The sequence below is a fragment of the Pelodiscus sinensis genome, chromosome 1 (genome assembly GCF_049634645.1).
Source record: "Pelodiscus sinensis isolate JC-2024 chromosome 1, ASM4963464v1, whole genome shotgun sequence".
Classification (NCBI taxonomy): domain Eukaryota; kingdom Metazoa; phylum Chordata; order Testudines; family Trionychidae; genus Pelodiscus; species Pelodiscus sinensis.
The window spans coordinates 147,702,017-147,728,889 of record NC_134711.1 but is presented as its reverse complement, the minus strand read 5'-3'; the positions used below and the strand labels follow the sequence as shown (position 1 = coordinate 147,728,889).

The 26,873-nt window shown below is 48.2% G+C and overlaps 1 protein-coding gene across 7 annotated transcripts in view; it reads left to right on the top strand.

The window, feature by feature from the left end:
- Positions 1 to 26,873, top strand: part of GRAMD1C (GRAM domain containing 1C) — a 92,099-nt gene that overhangs the window by 3,013 nt on the left and 62,213 nt on the right. For 2 of the 7 annotated variants that reach the window (XM_075906512.1, XM_075906488.1), the window contains exon 1: positions 16,783 to 16,968. The exons of 1 other annotated variant lie outside the window; for it this stretch is intronic. Coding sequence is in view for 3 of the 6 variants with exons in the window: in XM_014577702.3 (XP_014433188.2) it covers positions 185 to 313 (129 nt within the window). In the remaining 3 variants the exon portion in view is untranslated. Of the gene's footprint in view, positions 1 to 184; positions 314 to 13,697; positions 13,849 to 16,782; positions 16,969 to 26,873 lie in introns of those variants that run through there. 4 more of the 7 variants (XM_014577702.3, XM_075906497.1, XM_075906492.1 and 1 more) reach the window with 4 other exon arrangements.

The window sequence follows — 26,873 nt, the reverse complement described above, 5'->3', positions numbered from 1 at the left end:
TGAGAAATTGTTATTCATTAGTTAAGAATCAGTAAGTGGGAGGTGTTTCTCATAATTTCCCCTGTTAAATGTAGCCATGTAAGGTTTTATTATGAATCCTGCAAATTGATTAACCACCTTTTATTCCAACAACTTTCCCCTCCATTACAAAATAACATGCTTTGCTTGCTTGCTCGGTTCACAGGAAATCCATGAAGTGGATCATGGTCTCATCCGCCAGTTGTTTGCAGATTCAGAGGAGACTCTTGGTGCCTGTACCGAGAAAATGCAGGCCCCTGCTCCATATAACTGGAGTGCTGACTGGAGCTTTTGGGTAACTCGGTTGTTTTTTCTCTTAAATTCATTGTTACAGATTCCAAGGCCCAGAGGGACTGTTTTGAACATCTAGTCTGCCCTCCTGTCTAACACAGGCCATAGAATTGCCCCAAATGAAAAGCAGATCTTTTAGGAAAAACATCCAGTCTTGATTTTAAAATGGTCATTGATGGAGAATCCACCAAGATTCTTAATAAATTATTCCAATGAGTTAATTACCATTGTGATGGGTTAGATCACAGAAGTCCCCTTGGAGTTGTCCCCCGGTGTGCTGATCATGCTACTGGTGCCCACCTTCCTGCCCTCTTAGGCTCCCCCTAGCCAAGTCACAGAGTTGGGGTTACCACCCTTCTGCAGAGCAACACAGATGCTGAACCCATTCAGCTCTGGGAGGGCTCAGCACACAGGAAACCATCCTCAAATGGAACCTAGGCCCCAAACAAATCCATCTTACTGTGTGAATGAAAGAGAAATATGCACAGTGGTTGTTCTTCCTCTCCCCCCTTTCCAGGTAACAGTTATTTACATTGGGCTTGATAATAAATAAAAGCATTTTTATTAAGTACAAAGAGTAGGATTTAAGTAGTTGAAAGTGAAAAGAGACAGATTATAGTAAGTTACTAAATCAAAATGAATATAAAACACTTTTAGCTAGTTCTAATCCACTAAGAAACTTGTTACATGCAAATTCTTACCCTGAACAGTTGTTCCAAACATCTCATTCACTGTCTAAGCAGCCTACTAACTTAGGCTCGATTCTTCCCCTGTTCAGTCTTAGATGTTTCCAGCAGGCATCTTATGTGGTAAGAAGGGGGAGAGGGAATCTCATGACATCTAGCAATTGCCTCTATTCTTTGTTGTTTCCTCCCACCCTCCTTTATATACATTTTGCCCAAGGTGGGAACTCTTTGTGCTCAGTTCAAACTTTTCTCACCTTGCGTGGAAAGGCACCAGATCCAAAATGGGTTTCAGCTCATGTGGCCTGGCCACATGTCTTTCTACGACCAACCACAGTTTGAGCTTACAGGACAAACAAGACTATTCACAGGTTGTTGATTTGATCACTGAGCCATTAATTGTCTGAAGCATCCATAATGGCTCTCCTTAGCATATTTAAAAAGATAAATAGGAGCCACACTTTATAGTTCTAAGTTCACATACAAGAATGACACACGCACAAAAATACAATGTACACATTCAGCAGATTGTAACATCAACATTGATATGTTGTATGAGGTATTTTGTCTAAGGTGTCTTTGAGTTATACCAATATTCATATTCATGAGCCAATTTTCATTAAGCACTGGGGTCGGGACAGTACCGTGACAATGCTCACTGTTCAAAATGGAGGCCTTATTTATAAATATGTACTATTAGTGCTTTTTATGCAAATTTCTTTGTAGCCTTTAATTAAAAGCTTCCCAGCCTGTTCTGTGAGGTAAGTAACTTGTTACTGCTTCGCTGTAGGGTAAATGGAGATATAAGGAGGTGCTATGCCTATGCTAGTATCTAGTCAGTGGTAGGTCTGGATATAGAACCCAAGAGTCCTGATTCCCAGTTCCCTGATTGGGTAAGCTGTACCTTCTCTCTGTTTTCTGCTCATAAAAATGGATTGCTGCCACTTTTTCTCCAGTAAAGACCGAATTTCAGTCACTGAGGGTATGTCTAGACTACATGCATCTGTCGGCAGAGGCATGTAAAATAGGCTACCCGACATAGTCAATGAAGGGGGGATTTAAATACCCCGGCTTCATTAAAATAAAAATGGCCGCCGCGCTGTGCCAGCACAGCTGATTGTCGGCACAGTGTGTGAGTCAAGACACGGATCGGTTGACAGGGGAAGCCTTTGTTGACCGCTCCTGTAAACCTGTTTCACGAGGCATAAGGGAGCAGTCGACAAAGGCTTCCGCTATCGACCGATCCGCATCTTGACTCGCACGCTGTGCTGATGATCAGCTGAGCTGGCACAGCGTGGCGGCCATTTTTGTTCGAAGCTGAAGATATTTAAATCCCTGCTTCATTGACTATGTCGGGTAGCCTATTTTACATGTCTCTGTCGGCAGAGGCATGTAGTCTAGGCATACCCTATGAGAATGTAGCATGATCTTATGATACTTTTATACTTGGCCAAAAAAGATGAATTTTACATACCTCCTTTGTAGAAAATGGCTTGCTATACTTACAGGCACAGAAAGTAGAGGTGCGGGGGATGCTACAGCACCCCCAGGTTTTGCACCCAGTTTCCCTGCAACCTGGGGCCTAGCTTCAGGTCCCAGTCTCTCCCATAGGATCTCACCAGCCCCACTGGCTTTATTGTCACCTGCTGGCCCTCAGGATACCATCACTTGCTGGCCCTGCCCCCATGGAGCCCGCAGCCCTTTGGTTCTGGAGGCTTTGTGGCCTGGGGTCCCTCTGTTAGCCCACAGCTCAGCAGATGTGTCCAGTTGTTGCTTCAGCCTTGGGGTGACAAGGGGTTAGGGCCACTGACTCTCCCAGACCAGACGGACTGTACAACATTGCTAGGAATGGCATCTGGTCCATTCAGTCTGGGGGGGTTGGCAACTGTTGGAAGGGCACGAATAGGTCTTGGGGGTGTAACTAAGCACTCCCACTCTAAAAATTGTTCCCGAGCCCCTGGGTATACTTCTGAATAAAATAAAGAGCTTCTGCAGACTCAGGTTGTGTACACAGGGCTGTCCCTAGCGCCCTATGCAACCCAGCACTGGCACCTTCACCACCCCTCGTAGGGGAGGGCTGAAGCTCAGGGGAACAAGGGCTTGCCAGCTCTCCTGGACCAGACATCCCAGATGCCATTTGCTGCAATGGTTTCCAGTGTGTACGGCCTGGGACAGTCGGCAACCTCGGAGCAGGGCAGGGAGGGAGACTCAGCGCAGCAGGCAGGGGTGGCAATGGGCAGTGTGAGACCAGCCAGAGATGCAGCATCACCTGCTTCAGCATCCCCTGCTGCTGGCCGGGGAGAAGCGATGCTTGGAAGGGGAAAAAGCTGCTTCTCTCCAGCCGCCAGCTGCGTGGCTGCCCCCTGCCCTTCTAGGGTCCTCCAACCTTCGCTCATGCTGTTCCCTGTCCCCTGGTGAGGAGGAAGCTGGGCAGAGTCTGGTGCCCCAAATTTAGTGGTGTCCTATTCACACTGCTGGCCTTAGGGCAGGGCAAACGGGCCCATGCTCTGGGTGCCATAGCCAGGGGATGCCACGAAGGGCCTGAGCTTTCCCTTGCTGGCTGTGGCGCAGGCTTCTTCCCGCCCCCTCCCCTCCGCCCACTTGTTCCTCAACCAGCTGGCTGAGGGCTCCACTCCTCAACCAGCCCCTTTTCCAGGGAGCGCAGAGTGGCATGGAGTGAATCCTTCCCTGCCGGTTCTGTTCCTTTCCAGCAGAGGCGAGGCCCCACTGGGCCAGCTGGGGCTGGGAGCGAAAGTTTGCAGCATGTGAGTGAGTAGGGGAAGCAAGTGTGTATGTGTGTGTGTGTGTGTGTGTGAGAGGGGGAGTCTTGAAGACTTGGGGGGCGGGGTGAGTTTGGGGAGTAGAGCCTGGCACAACACTTCAGGGAGGAGGAGCTGGGCTAGGGATAGCTGGGAAGGGGAGGCAGGCTGGGAAGGGAAAAGAGTGTGGGGGAGGGGTCTCATTGTCTGGCTCTGAATAAGCAGCCAAAATGCCAGGGTTCATGTGCCTGGAGCAGAAAAGCCGCAGTCAGTGCTGCAGAATTAACTGGGGACCTGTGTAAGTTGGGGCCAGAGAAGGGAAAAAAGACTTGTGGTTGAACTGAATTCCTTTTCTGATTCAGGGACACCTCCCAAGCCCTTCGTTTACCTTTCAGGCTTGGAGGGAAATGCAAAGGCCATTTAGTTGGTGATGTCCCAGAGTTGTGACTTGGATGAGGGCTGGACTCTGCTATTGGTATTTGTGATTCAAATGGATTTTGGGTCATGGCTGACATTCTAGCCATCCTGTAAAACGCTTTCCTGTGGCCTTTTGACATGCACACAGAGGTCTCACTGCCAAGTCCCTATCCTAGTAGGGCATTGGGGCAGGGGGGGGGAGAGAGAGAGAGAGAGAGAAGGCTGCAATGTGATCTCCTGGAGCTTCCACTTATTGACAAATAAAATTTGCTGAATTGTACAGAATTTTAAAATACCATATTCAGAATTTTAATTTTTTTGATGCAGAAAGCCCTGCAAAGTATGGGGTGCTGGGAAGTGTGTGTGTGTGTGTGTGTGTGTGTGTGTGTGTGTGTGTGTGTGTGTCTGGGTGGGAGCGTGCCGGGCACAGGGATCTGTGGTTGAGATCTCTGGGTGAGAGGCCTCTGGGCATGAGGGATTGCTGGGCATAAGGGGGTGGGTGTTACTGCCACTGTTTAAATCAGCCTACACAATATTATTGTTGATAATTCACAGGAAGAAAATAATCCCCTTTGACTCTGAGTTCATGGGCAGTTTGTTGGTCTTGCACTTAGCAAAAACTCAGATGTCTTTTTCTATAAGTTTGGCAAATCTTACCTGAAGTCATTGAGTTACAAGTTTGTACAGCACCTAACATAATAGGATCCTGGCCCATAACTAGAACTCCCAGGTGTTAGTACACTTAATAATAAACACAGCATCCTTCTACTATCAGTGCCACTATCAGTGTCACTTTTTCAGGTAGAATTGTACTAAAAATAGACACTTGGCTAGTCTGTGCAATATCATTCACCCATGGAGTGCTACAGTCTGCCTCAGAAAGGGTTGAATTTCAGTGTTGCTGGCATGTGTATAGTTTTTTCAATTGTTTGGGATTCTTTGCTGTGATGAAAGGTGCCATGTAGGTATTCTAATATGATTTATTTCACTAGATGAAACAAACACTTTTTTGTGATTAAGACTGTGACCTCCTGGATGAATGTAACCCTGTAATCACAGTCACTCGTTTATATACGTGTTCATTTTTTTGATTGTATCCTTTGGTATATATGGTTGTGCCAATTTTCTTCCACTATTTGATCTGAGGAAGTGGGTCTGGCCCACGAAAGCTCATCACCTAATAAACCATCTTGTTAGTCTTTGAAGTGCTACATAGTCTTGTTTTTTGTTTGAGCCACACCAGACTAACATGGCTATATTTCTATCACTTGTTTATATAAGTACTAGAAGATTTAACTGGTGTTGCTTGGGTCTTTAACTCAAGTAATTTTTTTTTGAAAAACAAATGAAAATATACATGCTTTATTTAAATTATTGCTCTGGGGTGGGGCTGGGGATGAAGGGGTTCAGTATCCAGACTTTCTTGGGGAGAGAGGACCACCCCAACCCTCTTTAACCACAGCAGCTTGGGGCCAGATGAGAAGCACCTCTCCGTGGCTGCTGCAGCTCCAGCAGGCACAGCCCAGGGAAGGGTGCATGTCCCCAGCTGGGCAAGTCCAGTTTAGGCGGGGTGGGGGCCACAGAAGGACCACTTTGTCCCCCAGCAGTGGTAGCTCTGTGTCAACTCGGATTGGATGTCATGGCTGGAGAGGAGACACTTCCTCCTCTGATGTCCATATGGAGCAGACGTGGATGGGGATGGTAGGGAGAGGAGTGAGGCACTTCCTCCCATGGGTCCAGCATAGAGCTGCTACAGTTCGGGGGAGGAGGCATATCCTCCCTCTTCTCTCTCCTCTCCCCCCTCCCCATCTCCGCCATCTCAGCATGGAATTGCTGCAACAGCTCTGTGCTGGAGCCGGCAGGCAGAATGGCACTCTGAAGCACTGCACGTAGCCCCAGCCCTTTCAATCCCATCCTGAGCCCTCTTTCAACATTCGCTCAGTTATGTCAGGTTTAAGGACTGTACTTGGTGATTCTGTCTTTCTTCTGTTTGGTTTTATGCCAAGCAAGCCCTTTCCAGGCACATCCCATTTTCCTGGCACAAGCAAACCCTGACGTTGCTTTCAGTTAGGAGAAGAGGAAGCTGCCTACCAAATTTGGTGGTCCTTGCTCTTACATTTTAGGAGGAGTTCTTGAACAGACAGACAGACCAATTCTCTCAAATAGAGAGTAGATTTTCCTATATTTAAAACCTATACCCGGCTATTGAAAGGCATCACCGTGAATGTAAAGCAATACCTCTGTTGTAGGATCCTGACGCTGTCATAGATTATCTCAAGAAAAATGCCCAATTTTTTGCTTTAAAAAAAACCCCACAGTTTAAAAATGGGAGTAAATCTTGGGGGGAGGGGAAGCTGTGGTAATAAGGCGTTCATTTTCCAAGTTTAAAGGTGACAGCATAATTAGTGGGGTCAAACTGAAGAAGCAGCAGGAGGCTGAAGGATAATGTCATGAGCCACGTCAGACAATAGCATTGCCGTGCTAAAATTAAATCATTAGACTCTCCTGCCATTAAAATGGTGTTCGGTCATTTTCTGTCTACTAGCCCAAGGAATGAAAATAACATGCTTGGCTAATGGCTTGCCTGGTTGGCTATCAGCTGTTGGATATAAACCGGTTCTTATAGCTCCTATAAGAGTCATAGTGTATAGGTGATAATGCAGCAAATTATTTGTGCCATTACATAAAGCATGTCAGTTACCATTCAGACAGAGCTCCTATGATGGTGTAGACCTTGTTAATAGGCTCCTTCCCACTCCTTTAGCCAATAGAAAACCTGGATGATTGCAACAAATACGAGGCTACTACATAAACATTGGCATACTCAACACTGCGCAGGTGTCGGCTTTGCCAATTGGAATATTTGCAGTACAAAAGTGTTCTTTGCTGATTAGCTACGGACTTGTTCCAAAGGCTTTTTTGCTTTTCATCTACAGGTAAGTACCGTGATTTCCTTTGAGGACTTAAGCCAGGCCCCTATCTATAAAATCCCCATTGGTCTGATTTTCCAAATCTGCAACTTTTAGTGACTTGTGTGGGAGCTGGGATGCTGAGCACTTCTGAAAGACAGGTTGGATGTGATTGCCATTCTCCAGACACAGTGCTGTCTAGTTGAATGAACACAGGATTGGGAATGAGGAACTCCTGAGCTCTGCTCCTTCCTGTGACACTGGGGAAGGGGATGTGTGTGATTCTGGGAAGATTACTTAATTCCCCACCTCATCTTCCAGTCTCTAAAACAAGGATAAACCGCTGCTGCCGCTTCAGTCCGGGTGCCTGTGGTCTGCAGAGGCGCGGCACCCCGCTGCTGCTGCGGCTCTGCTCCCCGTGTCCCTGGTCTGCTGGGGGGGGGGGGGGGGGGCGCAGCTAGTGTGCTCCCCCCCCCCCCCCCAGCAGACCAGGCTTTTGTTTTGGACTCTGGGGCAGAGCAGCTGGGGCGCTGCCGATTGGTCCTGCAGCGCCCGCTCTGGGCACTACTGGACCAACCCGGCAGCACCCCAGCTGCTCTGCCCCAGGTCCTGATTCAGCCGCTGCTGGTCAGTTTCAGCAGCGGCTGAATCAGGACGCCTGGGGCAGAGCAGATGGGGTGCTGCTGGGTTGGTCCAGTAGCACCGAGGAGTGGCGCTACTGGAGCAACCCAGCAGCACCCCAGCTGCTCTGCCCCAGGCGTCCCCAAGTCAGCTTCTGCTGAAACTGACCAGCGCTGACTACAGGAAGCCCCAGGCAGAGTTGCTCTGCCCCCGGCTTCCTGGAATCAGCTGCTGATCAGTTTCAGCAGCAGCTGACTTGGGGACGCCTGGGGTTCTTAAGTTGATTCTGTATGTAAGTCGGAACTGGCGTCCAGATTCAGACTTACATACAGATTCAACTTAAGAACAAACCTACAGTCCCTATCTTGTACGTAACCCGGGGACTGCCTGTATTGGAAACATCCACAGTTACATTAGATAGGATTAATTTATTGAAGGGATATAAGCTGTTATGCATTGGGGCATAAGGCAACCAATAATTGACAGAGGTTAGGAAAAAGCTTCCCCGTGCGCAGGTTGTCCACTGTGATGTTTCTTTCCCCATCCTCTGAAGACTGATCCTGGTTACTCAGATTTCACTCACTCTGGTCTGATATGGCACTCCTCATAAAGGGAACATGGAACAATATTCTGTTAACAGGTGCTTCCCCTGATATGCTGTTTACCCATTAATTTATATTCTTCTAAGCATTTGGGGAGAGCTGAAAGGTAGAGATTTCCTTGAATTGTGTTGAGACACCTGCATTTGTGGCCTGATGGTTGTATGTTTTATTATAGCAAGTTATTTTAGCCTGAATTTGTTATTTTAATAGTTTGTATAATGTTTAAAAAAGGAAGTAGGGAGGGATAGTGCACCACATGGATGGTATATGGATTCACAGAGGTCAAATAAATACTGACCGTGGGTTTTTTGGGAGAAAGTAGACACATACAAACCCTCCATGGCCATATTTTGTAACATTTAAAAAAAAAAAAAACACCTCGATGTATGCTCTTGTTGTTTGTACCATGTATTGTAATTGAATTTATTTGGAAGCAGCGTTTCGTTGTCTTGGATAACAAAGAATAACAGTGTTTTAACTACTGATACTTCAAGGAATTGTCTGATAACAGAATCTTAAAAGGGAGAATTTGACTTTTCTTTAGTTGGCCTAGAACTTTAATCAGGTGGTCTGTTTCTACATTCGTTTTTTCTGTGAAATCTATCTGTTGTATAGCCGTGCTGGTGCCGTTAGTATAGATGTGGTTCTGACATTTCTACTTTGTTGCTGAACTCTGTTCAGAACAGGCTGAAACAGCACTGTGATGATAATGCTGGTGCCCCGTCTATCAAGCATTAAACTATGCCGGTGGTAATGCAGCAATGGGAGATTTAAAAAAAAAAAATAAAGCTAGCGTGGGCAAGACTCTTGAGGGTGTACCTCAAATCAGATTCTCTAGGTTTGGTTGGTGGGGGGGAAAAAGGGTTTTTCTCCTTTTATTTTAGGTTCACAGCTTTATTTTTCCTTTTCAAGTGTTGCTATTGGGAACAAAGTTAGAAATATTTGTTGTTTTGTAAGACCAGCAGAGAATTGTTTGATCATGTTTATACCTAAGTCCACTAGATCCATACTACAAATGTGTGATGGTTTAGTTGTGTTGATCAGGGGTGTGACGGGATATGATCCCTGACAAACATAGCTGTGCTGGCAAAAGTATTTAGCCTAGATGTAGTTATAATGGGGTGGAGAATGCACTGCGTTGCTATACAGGCAGTCCCCGGGTTACGTACAAGATAGGGACTGTAGGTTTGTTCTTAAGTTGAATTTGTATGTAAGTCGGAACTGGTACAGATTGTAGGGGAAACTCTAGCCAAACATTTCTCCAGAGCTCAGTTTTATTCTCCCACACCTCACTTCCCTCAGTCCTTTATTCTCAAGCTGAGGTGTCTGCTGAGAAAAGCCGCTCCGCGTCTCCCTGGTCTGCTGGGGGGGGGGGGGGGCGCTAGCTTCGCGTCTCCCTGGTCTGCTGGGGGGAAGCAGCTAGTGCGGGGTTGCCTCACCCCATTTGTAAGTAGGGATCCATGTAACCCGGGGACTGCCTGTATTGTACTTCGCTCAGGGGGTTTAAACTGCATTCACACTGGGAGCTTGTACAGTTATAGTATACCAGCATAGCTATCCTGGCAAAGCCTTGTAAGGCCAGGCCTACACTAGGGGCAAACTTGAAATAAGGTATGCAACTCCAGCTATGTGAACAGCGTAGTTGGAGTCAATATAACTTAGGTCGAATTTCCATGGCTTCCCCACTGTGGGAGGTTGACAGAAGAAATTCTCCCATCGACTCACCTTTCTCCTCACTATCCGGTGGAGTACTCAAGTCAACAGGAGTGCGATCAATTTAGTGAGTCCTTACCAAGGATGTTAGATATTGCATAATTGAATAGTTATGTGTACTGCATGAAATCGTAGCTGTTCCACAACTATTCCATAGTCCTCAGGGGCGGGGCCAGTAGCTCCTGGCCCCACTGTCAGAGATCCCCCTGTCACACCATACTGCTGCCTCTGATGGGGTGGCAGGCGGGAGCTGGTCCGCAAGGGGAGCCAGTTTAAAAACCAGCTCCCTGCGCAAACTGTCTGCCTGCTGCCCCGTGCTGCCGCCTCTGATATAGAGACAGCAGCATAGGGTAGCAGCAGCCCCTGTCCGCAGGGATCCGAGGTCCCCGTGGACAGAGGCTGCTGCCAGGGCAGGGGAGGCTGCTGTGAAGCAGCCTCTGTCTGTGGCAGTCTAGGCTGGCCACGGACCGAGGCTGATCCACGGGGGGAGGGGCTCCCAGCAGACAGAGGGTACTCTGCCTTCCACTCCCCTCACAGAGGCTGCTCTGCCTCCCACCCTCCACGGACTGGAGCTACTGCCAGGGACCAACCTCTGTCTCTGGCAAGCCTGGGCCGCTGCAGACAAAGGCTACTTCTCAGCAGCCTTCCCGGGGCTCCTCTCACCCCCATGCTGCTGCCTCTGATAGAGGCAACAGCTGGGGGGGCAGGCGGCACTGCAGAGCTGGTGCTGGGGGGAATTGGCTCTTAAGCTGGCTCTCCCCAGCACACCGGCTCCTGCCTGCCCCCACTGCCTCAGTAGGAGGCAGCAAGGGGAGGGACAGGTGGATCTGCGGAGCCAGCACATGGGGAGAGCCAAAAGCCAGCTCCCCATGCATATCGGCTCAAGTCTGCCCCCCTCACCCTCCGCTCTGGTGCCTGTCTATCAGAGGTAGCCGTACAGGGATGGGAAGGGGCAGACAGATCCAGTGCTCATGGAGAGCCTGCTGAAAGCCAGTTCCTCATGGGGCACCAGCTCCTGCTCCCCACCCCCTGCTGCCTCTGGTATAGAGGCAGTGGGGTGGGGAGACTGCGTGTAGTCGATAAGATTAACCAGTAAGCCCAGGCTTATCAGTTAATCGTGACGTGCCCCCTATAGGATTTTTTGGAGAAAGAAATATGAGATTTATGTCTATGTTTATGTCTATTTGGTGACCCCAAATTTCTGCACAGAAGGACAGTGACGATCCCTAGTCCTTACTAGACCAGCTAAATCAACCCCCAAAGAGTTTGATCTCAGTAGCATCCATCTCCCGGTAAGTAGAGAAAAGGCCTAAATGTAGACTTGGCCTTGGTGATAGGGCCCTTCAGAGTACTCTTGAAGGAGAACTTTAAAACAAGACTCTCATTTTTTTCCTCCGTGTAAGCTTTTTACATTTGAGAGTTGATTGCAATTTAAACATTCCTTGTTACTGTAAATAAACAGCAGCTAAATAGCTTCCCCTGTTTTTCTTGGCGGGGGAGAGTGGAAGAAAGACATGGTCTGTTTCAGGTGAGCTACTTACGTGTCTTTTGGGAAAGCTGAGAACTGCAGGTCATGTACTTGTTCAGAGTTACTTCTTGCATTATTGACGAGTCATTAGCAATGAGTGGGAACAGAAAATCCTAAAATAAGTAAAAAAAGCACTCAGGATTTTCTTGATTTGTATGTGTAGGACTGTAAGATTTGGGGGCATTTATATACTTTTTGATACAGGCAAGTGTTTTCTGGAGAGAGAAATGATTGCGTCTTTTTTTTGTTTGCAAACTACTTTGTAATTTGTTTTGCCTTGGCCAGATCTACTTAGGATATTCTTATATTTTCTGTGTAGCTTTAGTACATGATGATGATTTTTGTCACCATGTAAAATATTATTACTACAGCTGAAAATATAATTGGCAATAAATTGGAGTAATTGAAGTAAATTCAGGAATCCCAACAATAAACCAAGTGCTTTTTCGTGGTATTCCAGGAAGAATCACTAAGCAAGTGCAATTCAAGACTGGGGCAATGTTCCTACACAAATTAAAAACGTAGGGCATGTTGCATTAATTAAATTGCTTTTGTCTGTCTATGTTATGCTTCTTCTGTCGGCAGTGCATGTCCTCAGCTGGAGTGCGGGTATTGATGTTACTGCCAGTGTGGGGCATTATGGCATAGCTTCTGAAGGCCAGTAATAGTTGATGTAAGCAACACTCTGTCTACACTAGGGATGTTAGCTCTCGTGTAATTAAATAGTCAGGTAACCGCATGAAATCTTAGTGGTTACACCACTATTTGATGGCTCCCAGGGGTGGGCCGGCAGCCAGTATGGAATGGCAGGTAGGAGCTGGACAGCGAGGGGAGCCAGTTTTAAAAACCGGATTCCCACACAGACCAGCTGCTTTCTGCCCTGTGTTCCTGCATCCGATACAGAGACAACAGCCCCTGTCCTTGGGGGGTCCAAGCTCCCCATGGACAGAGGCTGCTCCGTGGGATGCAGGGAAGCTTGGATCCCCCACAGACAGGGGCTGCTGCCAGGGCACAGCCTCTGTCCTTGGCGAGCCCAAGCAGCCATGGACAGAGGCTGTTTTGTGGCAACCTCCCCCGCCCCCACACCATGTTCGTGCCTCTGATAGAGGCAGCAGTGGGGGAGGAGGAAAAGCAGCTCCAGGAAGCTGGCCCCGGGGGGGAAACCGGCTCTTAAGCCAGCTCCCCCCAGCACTGGCTCTCTGCGCATATTGGCTCCCACCTGCTCCCCTCACTCTTCACACTGTTGCCTCTCTATCAGAGGCAGCAGTGCGGGGGTGGGAGGGAGGCAGATCTGGTGCTTGTGGGGCACCGGCTCCCGCTCCCCATAGAGGCAGCAAGAGGGCAAGGGGAATGCATGTAGTCAACGGGATTAACCGAAAAAACCCAGGCACAGCAGCAACATAGGTATATTAATATCGAGTTTACATTTCGGGGAGGTGGAGTTAGGTTGGCATAATCGAGCAGCTAGGTCCGCAGGAGCAATCTTTTAGTGTAGACACTTCAGTAGTTAGATTTGCACAAGCTGCCTTGAGTCACAGTGTAGACTAGGCCTTAATAAGAAGATTGCTAGACTGCCTCTTATCCCACCAATGCAAATCTTTATTTAAAAAAAAAAAAGAGAGAAAAGCAATCAGTAGTTAGAGAAGGACCCAAGAAACATTTAAGATGGTATTTCACTGTCCTCTCCCAGCAACCACTGGGGATTAGTGCCAAGTTCAAGCTGCCAAGGTACTATAGAAGACTTCCTGGTCTAATCTTGAGGTCAAACTACAAATTGGAAGTGTCAGAGGACTCTTACTGAGGTCATCTTAACTGTCTTGTGTGCTTTTGGTTATCTATATGTGTAGTAAGTTTAAAACAAATTCCAGGATGATTTTGAGGGTCCTAGCAGATGGAGAAAATTCTGGGGAAAAAGTACAGTTGAAACAGTTTTTCTTATTTACACAGCCTGAGTGGAAGAGCTGGTGAAGAGAAACTAATTTGAATGGGGCGGCTGTACTTATAAATAGCATTGCCTGATACTCACACACGTGCGGGCTAGGAAGAAACATGAGTCAGCCAAAACAGATAATCAGAAAGGAATGTAGTTTTGTTCTCAAGGATATCATCATCTTGGGCTGATCTGGAACACAATGCAAAGTCACATCAGTGGATTTAAGGTTGCCGAAGCTGGAGAGTTATATCTACAGGGCTTACAGTTCAACTGAGATACAGACATGTTCAGAGATGTCAGATGGACTGAGCCAGCATCAAGCAGCAGACATCTTTGGCACTGAGGACAAAAAAAGTTCTTTTCTACTATGCTATGTAGGTAATATTTCAATAATAATGATGTGTTTGTGTCCTTCATCTATGCAAGTTAGTTTATGCTTTTGTTTCATGTTGTCTCTTCTTTTGTAGATGTCTGTTTTCTAGATGTCTGTGTATTTGCCAGTAAAAGGTTACTTTAACTGGGCCTTGGAATTGTTAGCTCAGCAGGCATTTGCTAACTTCTCTGAGAGGCAAAATGTGATCTGACCTTGGTGGAAACAGTAGTAGATAACAGCTTGAATACGAGGTTACAGGTACAGCAGAGAACTGCACAGAACAGTGGTAAGCAGTGCCATCGACAAGCTGGAAAAGACCATTGGGGACATAGGTAGAGCTGAATGATTTGAAAGGTGTGAGATACAGGCAGTCCCCGACTTACGCGGATCCGACTTACGTCGGATCCGCACTTACGAACGGGGCTTTCTCGCCCCGGAGGTCGAGGTGGCGGATTGCTACCTGCGAGCTGCGGGGCGAGAAAGCCCCGTTCGTAAGCTGCTCCGGTGCCCTTGGTCTGCTGGAGACCGTCTCCAGCAGACCAGGGGCACCGGGCGGGTTCCCGCGCTTCTGAGGCTTTGCCAGAGCAAAGCCTCAGAAGCGCGGGAACCGCCGTTGCTGCCGCTTGAGACCCAGTGCCTGTGGTCTGCTGGGGACGGTCCCCAGCAGACCACAGGCACCGGGACTGAAGCCGCAGCCGCGGGGGGGGGGGGTCCCGCGCCTCTGAGACTTTGCCAGAGCAAAGGCTCAGAGGCGCGGCACCCCGCTGCCGCTGCTGCTCTGCTACCCGTGTCCCTGGTCTGCTGGGGGGGGGGGGGGGCGCGGATAGTGTGGCCCCCCCCCCCCCAGCAGACCAGGCTTTTGTTTTGGACCCTGTAGCAGAGCAGCTGGGGCGCTGCGGATTGGTCCTGCAGCACCCGCTCTGGGCACTGCTGGACCAACCTGGCAGCACCCCAGCTGCTCTGCCCCAGGTCCTGATTCAGCCACTGCTGGTCAGTTTCAGCAGTGGCTGAATCAGGACGCCTGGGGCAGAGCAGCTGGGGTGCTGCTGGGTTGGTCCAGTAGCGCTGAGGAGCAGTGCTACTGGAGCAACCCAGCAGCACCCCAGCTGCTCTGCCCCAGGCGTCCCCAAGTCAGCCGCTGCTGAAACTGATCAGCGCTGACTACAGGAAGCCCGAGGCAGAGTTGCTCTGCCCCAGGCTTCCTGGAATCAGCGCTCATCAGTTTCAGCAGCAGCTGACTTGGGGAAGCTTGGGGTTCTTAAGTTGAATCTGTATGTAAGTCAGAACTGGCGGTCAGTTTCAGCAGCGGCTGAATCTGGACGCCAGTTCCGACTTACATACAGATTCAACTTAAGAACAAACCTACAGTCCCTATCTTGTACGTAACCCGGGGACTGCCTGTATATAATTTGTCTTAATTTAATATAGTCACATACTAAATGTATACATTTTTAATGAGAGTTTCTGTTAAATGAGTTTGGAACAAGTATGTAATGAAGAGAGGACTAGAGCTGGTCAAAACTTGGAGTTTTCTGTAGTTCAGGAGAAGTCTCTCCTCCCTCTTTTTTTTAATATCGTATGTGTGTGCCTGCCTATAATTTGCACTAGTCAGAGTTTCAAAATGGCTTTTAGCCTTAGCCAGAGCTAGCACTCATTGCCATAGGACATGGAGACGGTTAGCAAATTTAATAGCTGTCTTGTGGAGGGTGAAAATCAGGCATAGACATGACCACACATCTGTTTACATGGAGGCCATCACTGAAGCAACTGAACACATTTTACATGGCTTGAATGTAATCATTGTTCTGAAGAACAGCTGTAAAGCCACTTTACTTCCCTATGACCTCCATCTTTAGAGCAGACGATGGAGAGGGACCTTGTCAAAAGAGTTCAGGATTTCACATTTCAGTCATCTGAAACCTAAGCAAAGAGTTGCATCACCCAGTCCATAATGCACATGGTCAGTTTATGCTTGAATGTATTTTCATTAGCAAACCCCAGAGGAGCAAACCTGGAATTGAGAATACCCTCTACTGCCCACAAGCTTCACTCTTCTCCAGTATTCAGGATGAGCATAGGACATATGGTGTATTGGAGATAGCCGTGAATGAAATCTGGGGCTAGGCCACTTAAGGTACATCTATGCAGCAGTGTTATTTCGGAATAACTGATGTTATTTCCAAAATAACATAGTCCGCATCTACACTACAAGCCATTATTTCGACATAATGTCAAAATAATGTTGAGCTGGAGGACTTCTTACTCTGACTCCTGTAACTCTCATTTCACGAGGAGTAAGGGCAGTCAAAGGCAGAGTGTTTTTTCTTTGACTTCCTGCTGTGTAGACTGCGACAAAAGCTGAAATAAGCTATTTTGACTTCAGCTACGCAACTGACGTAGCTCAAGGTGCGTAGCTTAATTTGGCTTTTGCTCTGCTGTGTAGATGTGCCCTTACAAGCACCTGGAATTTAACCAAAAATCATTTGGCAGTTAGTACTGAGAACAGAACACAGGTATAACACACTCTTGTTGGTCTGCCCTGATCAGAAGACCGGAAGCTCTAATGTGCTTTAGCCAGATTGTTTTCCATAGTTATGCAGAGAGAGAAAGCATGCCCTCCACCCCAGGGCAGAGGTCTCCAAACTGTGGGTTGTGGCCCCTTGGGGGGGACATAGAAAAATGTTTGGGAGGGGTGCGGCTAGGACCGAGGCCAGCCCCTGCTGGGGGGAGGGAGAATGGAAGGAATGCTACCCAGCTCTGGTACTGGGTCCAGTTGCCTAGTATTATGATTTATGGTATTATGGCTGGTGATTATGGGGTAGTCATGGTGATTATGGAATCACAAGGTGATTATGTGGGAATCATGAGTCCAGCCATGTGTGGAGGCTGTCGCCACAAACCTCTGTTACATTAAAATTACCTCCCATTTTTAAAATTACCTCCCATTTTTAATATGTGGCGAAGGGGAGGTTGCACTCAGAGGTGTGCTTTGAAAAAGGAGTTTCCAATACCAAAAGATTGAGAAGCGCTGTAGTAAAGTCTAGCAGTTAGGACATTTCTTGGCATGCAGGGGATACCTTGGCTCCAGTAGCTGTTCCAACTTGAGTCATTCACATACCAGGTAAGTGCCGTAATGACTGGGCTATGGATGAGGGCATGGACATCCTTTCTTCCTTGGTAATTTGTTAATCTAGCCTTTCATTTCCTGTGCTTTTACTAAAAATAGACAAAACATTTCAGTTGAACTGAACTCATGTTTTTTCCTGACTTGTTTTGCTGAAATTTGTAAACATGTTGGGTTTTGCTTGATCAAAACCAGTTTTTTAATTTATCCAAATAGCCAGCAAACTGAAAAATCAGTACTTCACACAGATCTAACGCCTAGGATAGTAAGTCTCAAGGTGCATCTACACGGCAGCATTTTTCCGGAAAAACAGAACTTGCGTCCACACTGCCATTGAGTTCTTTCAACAGAAAGTCAAAAGAACAGAGGGTTTGGTTGTTTTGGTTTTTTTTGATGGCAGTAAACCTCATTCTACGAGAAAGAAGGCTTTTTTCTATGAGGAAAAAGGGAGTTCTTTCGAAAGAAGAGGCCTCCAGGAAATAACACAGGTGCCTTGCTGGCCACTCCATCCAGACTCATCACAACTTTAATGCAAGATAGTGTCCAATCAATGTGGACACTATCTTTCAAAAAAGCACATTGCTTTTTCGTTGTGCTTTTGCTGTGTGGACGCTCTCTATTGAATATGCTTTTCTGGAAGATCTCTTCCTGAAAAGCTTCTTCCAAAAGAAGCTTGCAGTCTAGATGTAGCCTCAGAGGGGTAGCCGTTTTAGTCTGTAACTTTAAAAATGAGTATCAGAGGGGTAGCCGTGTTAGTCTGGATCTGCAAAAGTCCTGTGGCACCTTATAGCCTAATAGATGTATTGGAGCATAAGCTTCACACCTCCAGATCAGCTGCTAGAAGTGGACCTCACCCACTCTGACTGAATTAACCTCATTATCTCTAGTCTTATTCTGGCCTGCATATTTATACCTGCCTCTGGAAATTTCCATTACATGCATCTGACAAAGTGGGTCTTTGCCCACAAAAGTTTATGCTCCAATACATCTGTTAGTCTATAAGGTGTCCCAGGACTCTTTGTCACTTTAAAAATGAGTAATCCTGTGGCATCTTAGAGACTAATGAAAATTTATATACAGGCAGTCCCTGGGTTACGTACAAGATAGGGACTGTAGGTTTGTTCTTAAGTTGAATCTGTATGTAAGTCGGAACTGGCGTCCAGATTCAGCCGCTGCTGAAACTGACCGCCAGTTCTGACTTACATACAGAATCAACTTAAGAACCCCAAGTGTCCCCAAGTCAGCTGCTGCTGAAACTGATCAGCAGCTGATTCCAGGAAGCCCGGGGCAGAGCAAGTCTGCCTCGGGCTTCCTGTAGTCAGCGCTGGTCAGTTTCAGCAGCAGCTAAATCAGGACGCCTGGGGCAGAGCAGCTGGGGTGCTGCTGGGTTGCTCCAGTAGCGCCGCTCCTCGGCACTACTGGACCAACCCAGCAGCACCCCATCTGCTCTGCCCCAGGCGTCCTGATTCAGCCGCTGCTGAAACTGACCAGCAGCGGCTAAATCAGGACCAGAGCAGCTGGGGTGCTCCTGGGTTGGACCAGTAGCGCCCAGAGCGGCGCTGCGGGACCAACCGGCAGCGCCCCAGCTGCTCTGCCACAGGTGTCCGGAGAAAAGCCTAGTCTGCTGGGGGGGGGGGCATACTAGCTGCGCACCCCCCCACCCCAGCAGACCAGGAAGACACGGGCGGCGGACTGAGACGCACCGCGGTCCCGCCACCTGGGTCCTCCGCGGCTTTGCTCCCCGTCTCCCTGGTCTGCTGGAGACCAGCAGACCAGGGAGACGGGGAGCAAAGCCTCTGAGGACGCCGGCAGCAGGACAGCCGCGGGGCGTCTGGGCTGTCCCGCTGCCGGCTTCCCCCGCGGCTTTGCAAAGCCTCGGGGAAGCCGGCAGCGGAGCAGCCCAGGCGCGCCTGGGGTGCCCCGCTGCCCGAGCCCCCCCCTCGGCTTTGCAAAGCTGAGGGGGGGCTCGGGCAGCGAGGCAGCCCAGGCGCGCCTGGACTGCTCCGCTGCCGGCTTCCCCGCGGCTTTGCAAAGCCGCGGGGGGGGGGGAGGGCTCGGGCAGCCCAGGCGCCCCTGGGCTGCCCGAGCTCCTCCGCGGCTTTGTTCTGCGTCTTCCTGGTCTGCAGACCAGGGAGACGCAGAGAAAGCCCCAGAGTACACGGGCGGCAGGACCGCGCGGTCCCGCAGTCCGTGTACTCTGGGGCAGCCCCGTTCGTATCTGCGGATCCATAGAATCATAGAATAATAGGACTGGAAGGGACCTCGAGAGGTCATCGAGTCCAGCCCCCTGCCCTCAAGGCAGGACCAAGCTCCGTCTACACCATCCCTGACAGATGTCTATCTAACCTGTTCTTAAATATCTCCAGAGAGGGAGATTCCACCACCTCCCTTGGCAATTTATTCCAATATTTGACCTCCCTGACAGTTAGGAATTTTTTCCTAATGTCCAATCTAAACCTCCCCTGCTGCACTTTAAGCCCATTACTCCTTGTCCTGTCCTCAGAAACCGTAAGTCGGATCCACGTAAGTCGGGGACTGCCTGTAGTATCATGAGTTTTCATGGGTAAGACCCACTTCATCAGATGAGTTGGAGTGGAAATACCAGAATCCAAGATAGCTAGATGGATAGATATGTAACAGCAAAAGAAGTACTTGTCAATTATAGAACTCATATTAATGAAACTAATTAAGTGGGCTGAATGTGTCCCATTTATAGCTTTTTATGTGAAAATGTGGGTGTCAAAGGCAAGGGAAATTAGCTTCATAGTGTGTTAACCAGTTAATGTCTTTGTTCAAGCCCAGGATAAGTGTCAAATTTGAAGATTAATTCCAGTTCTAGGATAATATATTTAATAATATAATACTATATTTCAACAGTAATTCTGTAAATGTCAATCCAGCTATTTGCTGTAGTTAGTACTGTCTTTGATATGTCACAAAACCAGACATAAAGTAGCTTTCAGGTAAGGGCAAAAGGTAGGGTAAATGACAATATTTATTTACTAGAGGTTGGTAAGCTGATGGTGATGTCATAGTTACAGATCAGGCAATGAGAGCTGTTGTGATGAGCCAGCTCTGTTCTCTCTCGTGCCTGAGCAGTTCTTTAGTGTCCTGTTGGTGCAGTGCTCTGGTACTGGTTTCTTTGAATTGCCTCCACATGTATTAATGCTATTGCTCCAAGCAAATCAAACCTCCCCAATCATTTCCAGGTCTGCAGTACTTCTTGCCTTTGAGGTAAAGGAAGTTGGCCACGTTTCTAGTTCCTCTTTAAAAGAGCCTGTATGAAGAAGATGTTGGTTTGCTGGGAATCCCAAAGGAATCAGGCTCATATCCTGTTTAACTGCCTGGGTATCTAGGACCAATTCAGTAATTACACTGGTTTGTTTCAAGGCCTATACCATCTTTGAAGAAGTGAGGGCATACAGGGTTTGCCTTGGTCAACAAAGGCACTGTATAATTGCTGATACAGAGCTATGGAGATTTTTTTTCTTCCAGCAGTTTCTCATCCCAGTTGTTTTTTTTTTTAATTTTGTTCTTTCATTTAAAATTTGAATATGACTCTAAACTGTTCATATTCTCACTTGAAGCTGCTTCTTGGTAACTGTTATTAACCATCTTCAGGGCTAAGTAGATTCTCAGACTTTTTACCTTGGAGCTAACTCACTGTGAACATTTGGGTCTGGGAATTCAGTCAGCACAGGAAAGAGGATGCTGAGTTCATTGGTCTTGCTTGGAGGAAAAGGAAGCATCAGCAAGTTGCAATTATGATACCTGTGCTTTTGGTGTGTAGGCTAGAGTCTTGTGGCATACCTGAGTCATGCTGGCATCCTAGTATTGCCAGTTCTGGTCACTGAGGTAATTTTCAGGTGTCTGACTTCTTCCTGAAAGGAAGAAGCAATTAGTGAATATTCACAGTAGAATTGTTGTAGGTCTTTATCTCCATACCTAATTCTGTGTGCTAGTAACATCCTAACAACTCCATGTTACGTGTGCATGTTATATGTTCCAGGTGGGAAATGGTTGCCTTGTTTATCAGAAAAACAAGTTCCTTGTGTAGGTAACTGATCTTGACAAGGTACATATTGGCCAATTGCATTGGTTGGCACTACCCAGTTATATGTAAATAAGCGTTTAGATAAACGTAAAGTGTAGTTACAGTCAACTGTTGGTAAGTATGGTCCCTTTGTATATAATATCTCTGCTTCTTTCACACATTGAGTCACATCTATTGACTTTAGTGGTTAAAATACATTTTTCATACAATTCCTCTTTGTCAACCTTCTAGCATTATACAGCTCTTGGAAAGGGAGTTGTGTTCTTTCCTGCCTGGTGTCATCTTAGGGATGTAAGCGATTAGTTGAGTCAACTACCTGATAAGCCTAGGCAACAATGGTGGGGGAAGGGAGCAGGAGCCGGTGTTGGGGGGGAGTCTGCTTAAAAGCTGGTTTCCCCCAGCACTGTCTCTGAGGGACTGAGCAGTCCTGGTTTGTGCTGGGTCCCATAATGTTGTGCCTCTGCTTTTTAAATGTATTAAAAGTGCTGTGGCTCTGCCTTTTAAATGTAGTGTGACAGACTGCTGTCTAAGCCAGAGCTCTGCCACTTCAGCTTGGCTGAAAAGGGCACTTGAGGCCAGCGGAGCAGGCCCAGGCCTAGGCCTGAGGGGCTAATGGGAAACAGCTGTGGGCCTCATTAGCCAGAGGGCTAGATGAGGAAGTGGAAGAGGGAGGAGTCAGAGAGTGGCTGAGTGTGCACCCCAGCCAGCTAGAGAGACTGGCTGAGTTTGCTGCAAACAAAAAGCTCTGTAAATAGGAGGTGGTGAGAAATTGGCACTGACAATAAAAGATACGGGTAATTGCACCAGAAAGGGTCTCCAGTTGATTTGTGAGGGAAGAAGGGGTCTCGGGCCGAGGACCTTGCCACACGTGGTGTCAGAGGTGGGATCCAGCGCCAAAGAATGTGGCTGGTGGCTCAGAGATGGAGGAGACCCTACCGTGGCTTGTCAAGCAGCAAGAACAGGTGCAACAGGCCCTACAAAGTTTCTAGCTGTCCCATGAGGCGGAGAGATCTTGCTAACCTGGCAGGCAGAGCAACTGCAAAGCCTGTAGGACTTTATTAAGGAGCAGAGCAAGGTGCAGCAGCAACTTCTGCAACGAGTGGTGAGTCCCAGGGGAGGGGATGACACCTAACCATTAGGCCTAGGACTCTATAAAATGGAGCCAGCATATGACCTGGATGCTTTTTTGGGGATGTTTGAATGGGTAGCCATGGGCGTTGGATGGGAGAGGGCTACCCAGGCCCTACGTCTGGCTCCTTACCTGGCAGGAGAGGCTCGAGCGGCCTACGTGGCCTTAGGGGATGAACAAGCCTGTAACTATGAGCTAGTGAGGGTGGCCATTCTAGACCAGATGGGTCTGTCCATAGAAAAATAGCGCCAGAAGTTTTGGTCAGCCTGAAGGACAGCAGCAGTGAAGCCCTGGGCGTTTGCCCAGAAGTTAGCAGACTGAGCAACCTGCTGGCTGAGGCCAGACACGTGGACAGTGCAGGAAATAATGGACTTCCTCGTACCTGAGCAGTTGCTGCAAGCCCTGCCAGGGAATATCCGCATGTGGGTCAGGTGCCACCAGCCCAAAACAATGGATGCAGCAGTCAGGCTGGAGGAGGAGTATACCAAGGCGGAGGTTCCCCAGAGAGAAGACCGATCCTACAGGGACAAGGAACCAGGGAGGATGCTGGAGGAACCCCTTTCTGGGAAAGGCCCCGAGAGGAAGGAGGCACCCTGAGGAGCACCTGTGGGTGCTGGCACAGTGACCTGCTGGTAGTGCGGGAGCGTAGGGCATAGGAAGCGGGACCGCCCAGACAGTATGGACGGTACAGACATGGGATTCTGTGGATGGACTTAGGCGGGAGGACCTGGTAAAAGGCAGCGTCTGCCCACTGTCCTGACGCAGGTGGGGAGAAAGGCCCAGTGAGGGCTAATGGACTCCATGACAGCCCACTTGCTAATGTGGAAAGGGCTGATGAGGCTGCACTGGATAGTCCCCGGAGTATCGATGCTAGAATGCGTCCATGGAGACAAGAGTAGCCCAGGTGCCGTTGGAAGTGAGGGGCAATTCTGGTGGAAGTGGGTGGTGGGTTAGTGGACCAGCTACCATACCTGGTGGCAATAGGTCTGGACTGTGACCAGTTTGCCAGAGAGAGAGAGAGAAAGAGGGGAGCCTCAGGGAAAGGTGAGAGGTCCCACCCAGGGAGACACAAGCGTAACCATCAGTGCTTCAGGTGCGGGGAACAAGGACACATAGCGGGGCAGTGTCCTAACTCTGTGGGGACAGACAGATGGGAAGTGCGTCTGGGGATGATGGGTAGCCCTAGCTCCTCCCTAGGAGAAGAGGCGCAATTGGATCTCTCCCCAGCACAGCCCCCAGAAAAGGAGACCTCGACCCCGGTTGGGGAGATGAGGGAAATTGAGGTACACATGGTATCGCACAAAGGGGAGTGGGACCACCCCTCCTGCCATGCAGGTTGAAGCAGTATCAGAGGAAGGGCCCTGATGGGGGCGCATTTGGTATGAGGACCTGTGAGTGATGCCTGAATGTTATGGGCCGAGCCCCTTCCACTGTAATTTTTGTAGAGAGGGAATAAAGGAGCCTCTCAAAGAAGCCCCAAGGAAGAGATTGGGCACAAGTAGGGATTTGCCCTTTTAGCAAGGGCCAGAGAAGATCAGGGAGGGTTGAACCCTCCCCCCCCCCCAAAAGGGTCCCAGACCACTTCAGCCCTGTTTTTTACATGTAGTAAGAGTCACTAGCTCTACATGTAAAAAGCAGAGCCGCAGCGAGCCCCCTTATTCACTAAGCGAGTAGTCAATGGAAACTCCATTGACTACTCAATTAGCTTACTAATGGCTATTTATCAGAGGGGTAGCCTTTTTAGTCTGAATCCGCAAAAGCAATGAGGAGTCCTGTGCCACCTTCTAGACTAACAGATTTATTGGAGTATAAGCTTTCGTGGGCAAAGACCACGCATGCATCTGATGAAGTGGATCTTTGCCCACGAAAGCTTATGCTCCAATAAAGCTGTTAGTCTATAAGCTGCCACAGGACTCCTTATTGCTGATGGCTATTTAACATCCCTATTAGGAAACTTTTAGGCTAAGTTGCAGAAAAGGGTTTGATCACCACCCTGGTGTGCCCAAATGCTTTGGGGAGTGATATGGATGTAACAGACAGAGCTTAAAAACTCTTTGTGCTTTTCCTCATGGTGAATAAAACCTACGTGTGCATTTATTTGCTTATATATATTGTGGTAGCACCTACAGCAGGGATAGGCAAGCGGTGGCTAGTGGGCCGGATCCAGCCTGCCTCCACCTTGCTGACACCCTTATTACAGAGCAGCTGCAGCTGTTTTAAATAGCAGGCTGTTAATTGCTATGCATGCTGGGCAGGGAGGAGGAAGTTTCCTGTGCTGTCCCCGCCCCCTAGCAAAATTCCTCTGCTCCCATTGGCCAGTTTCTGGCTAATAGGATCGGAGAAATTTTGTTGGAAGCAGGAGCAGTGAGTGAAGCCTCCTCCCTCCCTCTTCATGCTGGAGCAAAACCACGTGGAGCAGGCAGCCCAGCAGATGAGCATGGAGCCAGTCTTAGGTTCCTGCAAGTCTGCTGGCTGGGAGCCACCTAAGTAAGTGCCTCCCAGACAGATCCTGCCTCTGGCACCCCACCCCATCTTTCCCCCCAACCTTCTGCCCCAGGTCACCACCCAAATCCTCTGTATCTCCTCTCCCAACCTCTGCCAGCTCACAACTCCCTCCCAGATGTTGCACCCCCCCTACAGTCTTCCCCCAGGCCAGAAACCTCTCCTGCACCTGTAACCCCTCCTGGACCCTGCCCCCCAAACCTCTGCCCCAGATCATAACCCCCTCCTTCACCCAAACTACTGCTCAGATGCCACACTCCCTCCTGCACCCGAGTCCTCTATCCCAAGCTCTCTTCTACACCGCACCTGCCATCTCAGATACCATGACCCCTCCACAGAAGTGTGGCTCAGGACCACTTACCAAAATCTTAGTAATTAAAAATTATTGCCTACCCCTGTTCTAGTCAGTACCCAAATGCACACAAAAATCAGGCCCTGCTCTGAAAATATTACAATTTTAGTATAAGTGATGAGACAACTTGTAGATAACGCAAATGGATGAGAGGGAGCAAAAGACAGCAAAGAAGACAGTATTTAAGATCTGCAGATGACATCTGGGATTGGAAGCACCACATAATGTATTGGTAGGTGAGAGAGGAGCATGCATCTTCTCTTTACCTGTGTGGGAGCTGGCCACTCCAGGCAGGACCAATGTCTTCTAGGTGCTGGTGGATCCCTTCTCCTGCCTGGCATTGGATGGACTTGACTATAGATTAGCCCATTCTACCACTAAAAATGAATCTCTTATTTTGTCTCCCAAAATCAGCTTATACAGGTGAATTTTGTATGAGGACAGGGAGGAAGCATGGCACATATTTGTATACCCTCCTTAGACTTCACATTGAAGGAGATGCAGAATATGTCAACCTTGAAAACAGATATTGGCAAAATGCTTCCAGGTCTGTAGGTCTCATCCAGTGTCATTTCAGAGCAAAAAGGTTACAGAAAGGAACTTGTAGGGACCACTTTTAATGAAGCAGAGTTTAAAGTGATCCAGGTCTTCTAGGGATCTTTGTGGATAACAGCAGGCATCCATAAGAAAAAAACAAAACATGGAGGACATGTTCATTGTGTGGGTTTCATTGGCTTCTAAATTTGTGTCAACTTTTTTTTTAAATAACCTGAACAAAGTGTTCCTGACGTCAAAGTACATTCCATGTTTGAAGTGCTACATCCAAACAAATTGTTTTTGAATTATCAAAACACAACAGCGTCTGGACCTTTTTTTTTTTTTTTTTTTTTTTTTTTAATAGGTACGAACATTTTTCTGTAACTTTTAAAAATGAACTTACATTTCTGGGCTGAGGATAATAGTTTGTAAGACATGAGAGAGACTATACCTAAAACCACGTTTGCATAAATGCCCTCTCAGTTGCAACTGAAGCATTACTATCATGTTTACAGCAGAGATTAGTACTTTTATGGTTATAAAATACATTTAAAGACAGGGAGTCAGATTGGAGCATGGGGGTTTACCTGGCTCTGTCCTGTAAGCCAGCTGGGCTGCGGGGCCAGGGCTTACCCTGCTGCCCCGTGCTCTGGCTGGGGAATGGGGCCGAGGCTAGCCCTCCTGTCCTCCATTCTTGCCCGCCCACCCAAGTAGGCCCTTCTGGTTATGCTATTGGATCCAACTTCAGTTGGAGACAGAGACAACTCTTCCTGAAGAAGACCTCTGTGTAGCTCAAAAACTTGTCTGTCACCAAAAGAAGCTGGTCCGATAGAAGATATTACCTCACCCACCTTGTGTTTCTAATATCCTGGAACCAACATGACTATCACTGTGCTTCAAAAACCCCCTAATGTTGGCAGTCTCTGTTGAATGTCAAATTCCCTCGATTTTGTTGTGTTGGTTGTGTGTTTTTAAAAAAAAAAAAAAAAAAAGAAAGAAATCTACTTATATATGGACATCCAGTAGCTGAGAAATTTTGCCAGATCACTTGAGCTGAGAAACGTTTCAGACATGGCTGGGATTTATAGGGATATGTATGGGGGAGTTTTCCCTCACAAATCTTTTCTACGTGCACTTGCAGGCCTGTACGCAGGGGGTGTGTGAAGGGTGCAAATGCACCCCCTCCATGGTCCTTCAAGTAAGAGTGAGTGTGGGGTGGCGCGTTGCCCCAGTCTGCCTTCCCCATGCTCCGGCTGGCCGGGGGAAGACTGGGGCTGATTCTCCCCCAGGAGTGGGGGCAAGGCTAGGTCACAGGGGCAGGGCAGCCA